The sequence below is a fragment of the Myotis davidii genome, unplaced genomic scaffold (assembly GCF_000327345.1).
Source record: "Myotis davidii unplaced genomic scaffold, ASM32734v1 scaffold726, whole genome shotgun sequence".
Taxonomy (NCBI): domain Eukaryota; kingdom Metazoa; phylum Chordata; class Mammalia; order Chiroptera; family Vespertilionidae; genus Myotis; species Myotis davidii.
Genome location: NW_006297808.1, coordinates 796,530 through 804,746, shown reverse-complemented (window position 1 = coordinate 804,746; position 8,217 = coordinate 796,530). Strand labels below are relative to the sequence as shown.

At 38.3% G+C, this 8,217-nt stretch overlaps 1 protein-coding gene across 1 annotated transcript in view; it reads right to left on the bottom strand.

Annotated features, from left to right (window-relative positions):
* BAZ1B (bromodomain adjacent to zinc finger domain 1B) overlaps positions 1-8,217 on the bottom strand; it is a 69,514-nt gene that overhangs the window by 40,994 nt on the left and 20,303 nt on the right. The window contains 1 exon segment of the mRNA XM_015570239.1: positions 6,956-7,153. Coding sequence (XP_015425725.1) covers positions 6,956-7,153 — 198 coding nt within the window.

Sequence of the window (8,217 nt, the reverse complement as noted above, 5' to 3'; positions counted from 1 at the left end):
ATCAGAGAAACAAACTCACAGAACCAAGGCAGCACAAGAGGTATAAATATAGTCTGCAATGAATAGTGGCCTTACACTTCTTCAGGCCAAGTTCTGTAACTTTAAAGGCTGATCTGCCTTTTAAGAATTACAGGCAATTGTAGGTTACTGTTCCTCTAGCTGGCTATTTTTTGTTGCCTGACTAAAAAATTGGTTTCAATTATCAACCTCAGTATAAAATGACAAAATGGTTTCATAGTTAACATAAAAAGAAACACTATCAGTGCTTCAGGGGATACTTTTCACAAAAATAGAATTTCCCAGTTCTTCTTCCCCAGAAATAAATTTCAAAAGGTTAAAAAGAATAAACAAAGATAACTAATGTAAGACTGCATTTTCCTCATGGACAGTGACAGGACCAATACTCCAAAGAGAATCATATCTCAAGACTATTCTACAGATCATAGAGCAGTGATTTTCAACCTTTTTAATCTCATGGCATATACAAACTAATTACTAAAATTCTGCAGCACACCAAATAATATATTTTTTGCTGATCTGACCAAAGAAAAATTGGCATAATTTTGATGCAGTTGTTGTGTTGACTGCTGTCATTTTTGTGACAATCTAAAGGAAAAGAGGCCAGTGCCCCTGATTAAACAGCCAGGTATTGCATGTTTTAAAAACTCTTGCACAGCACAGTGTGCCTCTTGCAGTGTGCCATGGCACAACAGTGGAAAACTGCTGTCAGAGTAAGACTAAACACTACTCTGTCAGAAATTAAAGACAAATATATTATTCCCAAGAGAAGAGTTAACCATCCTCCTTCAGCTAGCTTTGGAAAATCTTCAGAGTACAAACAAAATAGATTGCCACTTTTTCTAATGATCAGGATGACAGATTTTATTTAAAGTCATTCTAAAATGAAATTTATCATTAAAAAGGAGACTAATGAGTCTATGTATCGTTTTTACTATTTTAAATAAGATATTTTTAATAGGATCTTTTATAATTAGACCTCTTCCAAATTTATTGGTTGTATTTCTAATTAAAAAGTCAAAAATTTTAAAAGTCAAATTTAGCATAAGTTTCTTTAAATTTCTTCTACTTAGAAGCATTGTGCTATGCAGAAATAATGCAAGAAAAGGCTGGGGTGGCTTAACCATGAAAGGGTCCAGCTACCCATTTTTATGTATAAGGTATGTTGTTTTTGCCAGTCTACACCATTTAATTTTTTTCTCTTAAAAATGAAAGAAGCCCTGGCCCGGTGAGTCTGTTGGTTGAGGCGTTGTCCCTTAATCAAAAGGTTGCCGGTTTGGTTAGGGCTGGTGCTGGAGGCAACCAATTGATGTTTTTCTCTCACATCGTTGTTTCTCCCCCCAACCCCCTTCCTTTCTAAAAACCATAAAAACTTATTCTTGGGTGAGGATTTAAAAAAAAGGAAAGAAATTAACTCACCCAACCCCCTCCCAACAGGCCAGCTCCCCGAGTGAGTAGTCCTTCAGTAACTGGGTCATCTCAGCACAGGGCATGCTGGTGGGCAGTCACAGCCAAATGGGAGCCGGCATGGCTGGACTCAGGGGAATCTGAAAAAGTATAAAACCACTTATGTGCTAAGGGTCTCCCCTACCCCCCATTCAGCATAAGTAATCTACTAGAGTAGTGTATAGGAAGGGAGAAAAGAATGGATGTCTGGGTTCTAGTACTATAGTTTGGGGCAAAGGCTTTTCCTAATTGCTAAACAAGAAAAAATATTTCTGTCTAAAAACATGAGAGGCTCTTAAGAAAAATAGTATATACAATTCTTTACTTGTTCCCTGTCGTCAGAAACAAACCACTACCACAAATAAGAAAATCTAATAAGATAAAAATAAAGAACCTGTATTTAGAGAAGCTCATTCAGATGTTAAATTTAACATAATAGTAAGCAGCAAGAATCATAAATTAGCCGAAGCCGGTTTGGCTCAGTGGATAGAGCGTTGGCCTGCGGACTGAAGGGTCCCGGGTTCGATTCTGGTCAGGGGCGTGCCTTGGTTGCGGGCACATCCCCAGTGGGGAGTGTGCAGGAGGCAGCTGGTCGATGTTTCTCTCTCGTCGATGTTTCTGACTCTCTGTCTCTCTCCTTTCCTCTCTGTAAAAACTCAATAAAATACAAAAAAAAAAAATCATAAATTAGAAATTTGTGAAATGTGTTACTATAAAATATTTTAAGTGCTTTGAAAAATAATATAATTTATTTTAAATACTTCTGCTCTAGTCTCAACCTCATAAACAAACTTCAAGAGCTAAAATTTAAAGAAAAATCTTAGGGCTATAAACACTTACTTGAAACATTAGTTATTAGGAGAGATAAGGAACTTATTTTAAAATATACAATAATTAATATCACTAGTAATGAGACAAGATTATATCATGTGCCTTCTCATATAACTCACTGAGAAGAATACATCATCATTTTTGTGTCATTTCTACCAAAAAATTCAGACTAAATCTACTCATGATAAAATAAACCCAAACTGAAGAGCATAATAATTAAGTTTTTAAAAGGCAAAGAAAATTTGAGGGACTGTTCTGGATTAGAGGAAATTAAAGAGACATAATAAATAACAAGTAAATGTATCCTACTGAAACCAAAACAAAATTGGGGGGTGGAGGGGTGGCTAAAAGGACATTAATAGGATAAATGGCAAAATTTGAGTAAAAACTGTAAATCAAGTTAGTTTACTGATTTGATAACTATACTAGAGTTACATTAGAAAACATCCTTGTCTTCAGGAAAGACACATTCAAGTACTTTTTAAAAGAGCATCCTGTCACCCTGGCCAGTGTGGTCAGTGGTTAGAGCATCAGCCCATGCACTGAAGGGTCTTGGGTACGATTCCTGTCCCTTCAGGGCACGTACAGGAGCCAACCAATTGAGGTATGTCTCTCACATTGATGTCTCTCTCTCTCTCCCACCTCCCTCCCTTCCACTCTCTCCAAAAAGCAATGGAAAAAATATTCTCAGGTGAGGATTAACAACAAAAAAAATCCTATATAATAAAGAGGTAATATGCAAATTGACCATCACTCCAACACACAAGATGGCCTGCAGGGGAGGGCAGTTGTGGGCAATCAGGCAAACAGGGGAGGCAATTGGGAGGGACCAGGCCTGAAGGGACGGCAGTTAGGGGTGATCAGGCCTGCAGGGGAGGGCAGTTGGGGGGGACCAGGCTGGCAAGGGAGGGCAGTTAGCGGTAACCAGGCCAGCAGGGAAGGGTAGTTGGGGACGATCAGGCCTGAAGGGGAAGGCAGTTGGGGGCAACCAGGCTAGCAGGGGAGGACAGTTAGGGGTGACCAGGCCAGCAGGGGAGGGCAGTTAGGGCAATTGGGCCAGCAGGATAGTAGTTAGGGGTCAATTAGGCTGGCAGGGGAGTGGTTAGGGGGTGGATCAGGCTGGCAGGCAGAAGCGGTAAGGGGCAATCAGGCAGTCAGGCAGGCGAGTGGTTGGGATCCAGCAGTCCCGGATTGTGAGAGGGATCCCAGATTGGAGAGGGTGCAGACGGGCTGAGGGACATACCCCCCTCATGCACGAATTTTGTGCACCAGGCCTCTAGTAATAATAATAATAATACTAAGGGCATCTTGTCTTACAACCTACTCTCAAATGTCTCAGAAAAGAAAAATTTTTGTTTGTATGTATGTATTAAAAGAGAAAATAAAACAAATATGATAAATGTTAATATTTGAGAAATCTACATGGAGTACAATCTACATAAGGGAAATGCTTTATATTATTTTGTCAACTTTTCTATATGAAATTATTTATTTCAAAATAATGTTTTTAAAATATATTAAAAACCATACTAAATTACCCCAAATTAATTAAGGATCGCCAATTTTAAAAGTGTTATTTTCTTATTATGTCTCTATCTAAAAGCTTCCCCATTAGTGGCTGATGCTCTAACCACTGACCCACACTGGCCAGGGTGACAGGATGCCCTTTATAACAGCTCAAAATAAGAGTTCAAACATTATGGATAGAATAACTGAACACTAGAGCTGCATGTATTACAAAGGGAAATGAACTAAGATGACTGATCTCATCTTTCATGACGAATTTTGATTACCCATTGTTTTGTAAAACATTCCTCCAAGTCATTAGGCCTATAAAAAAAAGGTTATCCCTAAACTCAACTGTCAGTAGCATTTTTCTCCTTAACAAGCAGAATCTATTTTTATTTTTTACATTTTTGTTAATCCTCACCTGAGGACATTTTTCAATCAATTTTTAGAGAGGGTGGATCAAACTTTTTCATTCAGTAAAATCTAAACACATTTTTACCTATAAATACTCAGTCCTTTCAAGTTATTCATACTTCTTTTTAAAATGATTTTTATTTTAATTTTACATATTTTTGTTGATTTTCAGAGAGGGAGGGAGAGGAAGAGAGAGATAAGATAGCAACATTAATGATGAGACAATCATTAATAGGCTGTCTCTTGCACACCCCTACTGGGAATCAAGCCCACAACCCGGGCATGTGCTCTTGACTGGAATCGAACCCAGGACCCTTCAGTCCACAGGCTGACACTTTATCCACTGAACCAAAAAAGCTAGAGCATGGTCACATACTTTAATCACTAAACTAAAATACATAAAAGACAGCTATCAAATAAGAGGAAAATATTAAAGGATTCAAATGATCCATGAGCCTAAAACCCATTCAGAGATCATTTTATAAAGGATTCTCAAACAGCATAGGTAGTAATCTCATGTTATAACCACCAAAAGCCATCAGTTCCAAAACATACAGCAATGAAATGACGTATTAAAATATCCTCTCGTAAATAAAAATGCCAAGAAAATAAAAATATTAAGGAAAAAAAATAGGTTTACTATAGTTCCATGGAAAATTTAGTCCTGATCTAAAACAACCAATTAGTTCCTAAATTCTTCTTTTTCACAAATAATAAAAATTTAAAGAGCATAATGAAAGATAATAATCACGCTGGTCTAGAATAAGAAAACATTCTAAATGTTAAACTATGGTTAGAGGTTTTTATCAATGTTTAAGTAAATAAATTTATTTCTCAATGTACTTTTGTCAGCAAAATCAACCTAAGATAATTATAATAATTTAGTTACATGACTGGAGATATCCTTAGTTTTTCACAATTAAAAACAAGGGAGGCATCAACAATAAAAAATATATTTTAAAAAAAATCAAGGGAGACATGAAACAGACTGACATACCTTGATGTGGGGTTGGGGGAACAAGAAGAGATAAACCAAAGAACATATATACACTGGAGGCCCAGTGCACGAAAATTTGTGCGTGTGCGCAGGCGCGCCCTTGGGGGATGTCCAACTGATGGCTTAGTTTAGCCTCCCTCTGAGGGAAACTACCAGCGGGCCGATCTGGGGACGGCCCCCCTGCCGCTGACACCCCCCAGATCGCCATCCCCTCCCTCTGCCTGCTGCTGCCTGCTTGTCGGCCCCAATCCCAGCTAACCGGTCATTCCTCCATTTGGTCAATTTGCATATTAGGCTTTTATTATATAGGATATGCAAAGCCAATGGACATGAGCTATAGGGTAGTAAAGACCAGGGTGTGTGTATTGGGGAGGGGGGGCAGGTAAGGGTTAGAAGAGAAAAATGGGAATGGGAGGAGGGAATGGGAGATATCTGTAATACTATCAACAATAAAAAATGCATTAAAAACAAACCATCAAACAAACAAGAGAGGGAGCCTCAGTGGTTGACCATTGACCTATGACCAGGGCACATGGCCAGGGTTGCAGGCTCGATCCCCAGTGGGGGTAGTGCAGAGGCAGCCAATCAATAATTCTCTCTCATTATTGATGTTTCTATCTCTCCCTCTCCCGTCCTCTCTGAAATCAATAAAAATATGCAAGAAAGGGGGTGCTCTCCCTCCTGAAAGTATGCCCATGCCTTTCCCTTCTCTTCCCTTCCCTCCCCCAACCTCTCTCTGCCCCAGATTCCTGGCTTGTTATCATTAGCTTCCTCACTCCCAAATTCCAAGGGCCCTTCCTTTACCCCTATAACTTGTTTCCTAAGCCCATTTCTTCCAGGAATTACTTTTTCTACCTCTGTGATTTACCCAATAAATGTTCTCTTACCAAAAATAAATAAATAAATAAGGATGGGGGAGAAAAATCCTGAAACTCAGACTTTATTTTAATGGACCAGGGGCTCTCTCCTTCCCCTTCTGGCCCAGAGAGCAAGATGAAAACATCAGTATGCAATTAAGTAAATTTACCACCACAAGAAGCATAAATACTCTCACAGCCTACATAAAAAACTCTCACAAACTACATTATAATTTCATTGGAGAAACCCTAAATGGAAAAGATAACCAGAGATCAAAGGACAATGTCTTGGCTTTTGTCATTCACTTTATATTGCTTCTAATTAGACTAGCCTCTGTTTCCCCATCTGGAAAATAAGATTAAGATATTTTTACATCCTATACAACTTCATAATAATGTTCTGTAGATCAAATGAAATAAAGAAAAAACCGTGTTCTCAAGAGGAAAATCCTAGATTTTCTACTCACCTGACATACAAAGTAATATTCATTCCAAGTCCTTTTTCAAGGCTACCAGTATATTTGATCATCTTTTCTGATGTATAAAATCAATTTTCATTTTTAGGATTCAATTTGCAAAATATTTGTGTTTGTACCATACCTCATTATAAGAAGGATCTGAGGTTAAAAAGTACATGTATGTAGTTTGCTTCTTAATTATGTAAAAAATAAATTGAACTAGGGGAGATACTCAACGTGACCGCTCCCCAACCAACCCAACAAATCACAACCTATATGAAATAGATATCTGAAAATTTTTGAATTCCTTATCTGATGTTAGAGTTCAAAATCTGCTATAAATCTAATCTATTGGACCCATCTGGGGAAATAAACTCATCTAATAGTGTTCTATCCTGCTGTCCAAAAATTAATAGTGACCTTACCTTGTATGGATCAAGTAAAAAGTCACTGAACTTGCTAGGTAGGGAATATTTCTTCACCAATTCATCTTCTACCACCCAAGGTGCATTTTCACCAGTGCCAGCCCGTAAGGCATTATGCCGTATAAAGTATCGAAGTATCTCCTTATTTGGTGGGCGTTCTGTACGAATCAAGCTGTCTGCTGGCACATTACTGATGATCTAGGTTAACAAATATAAACAACTTATCACTAGGGTGAAAGAACAATTAACCAATGAGAACAAAGATTTATGTTCTCTACAGAAAAGTCATAATTCCATCCATAAAATAAAGCTATAAACCAGGAAGAAAAAAGAATAATTGTCAGAGACAGGATGTTAATTAATCCCCAGGAAATCTGTCAATATGTATCAAAGTCCTAAAAATGTATATACTCACTGAATCAACAAATTCTCATATTTAAAAATTTAGAAATAAATAGACCAGTCATCAACTACTTATAAAAGCAGAAAAAGGGATGGGAGGAATACATAAATATCTTCAATAAAGGATTCATTTTTAAGATTAAAATACCTCCATAATGAATACCCTAATGCCATGGGGGGAAATAAACTTTTCTCAATCAGGACAAACTTATCAGAATCATCTAGGGCAGCGGTCACCAACTGGTCGTCCGTGGACCACTGGTGGTCTGTGAGGTTTGAAAGGTTGGCGACTGCTGATCTAGGGAGCTATTAAAATGCATATGCTAGCCCTAACCGGTTTGGCTCAATGGACAGAAGGTCAGCCTGCGGACTGAAGAGTCCCAGGTTCGATTCCAGTCAAGAGCATGTACCTTGGTTGTGGGCACATCCCCAGTAGGGTGTGCAGGAGGCAGTTGATCAATATTTCTCTCTCATCGATGTTTCTAACTCTCTATCCCTCTCCCTTCAGCTCTGTAAAAAAAAATCAATAATATATATATATATATTTAAATGCATACGCTAGCACTGGCCAGTGTGGCTCAGTTGGGCTGAGCATCATTCCATGCACTGAAAGGCTGCCAGTTCAATTCCTGGTCAGGGCACATGCTGAGGTTGCAGGTTTGATCTCTGGTTGGGGTGTGTATGAGTGTTCAATCGATGTTTCTCACATCACCATCAATGGTTCTCTCTGTGTCCCTTCCTCTCTCTAAAAATCAATATAAACATACTTTTAAAATGTCTGGCAGTAGAGCCTGAGCATCCACTTTTTTCCTCCTGCTTTACTTTTATTACTTACTAGAGGGCTGGTGCACCAATTCATG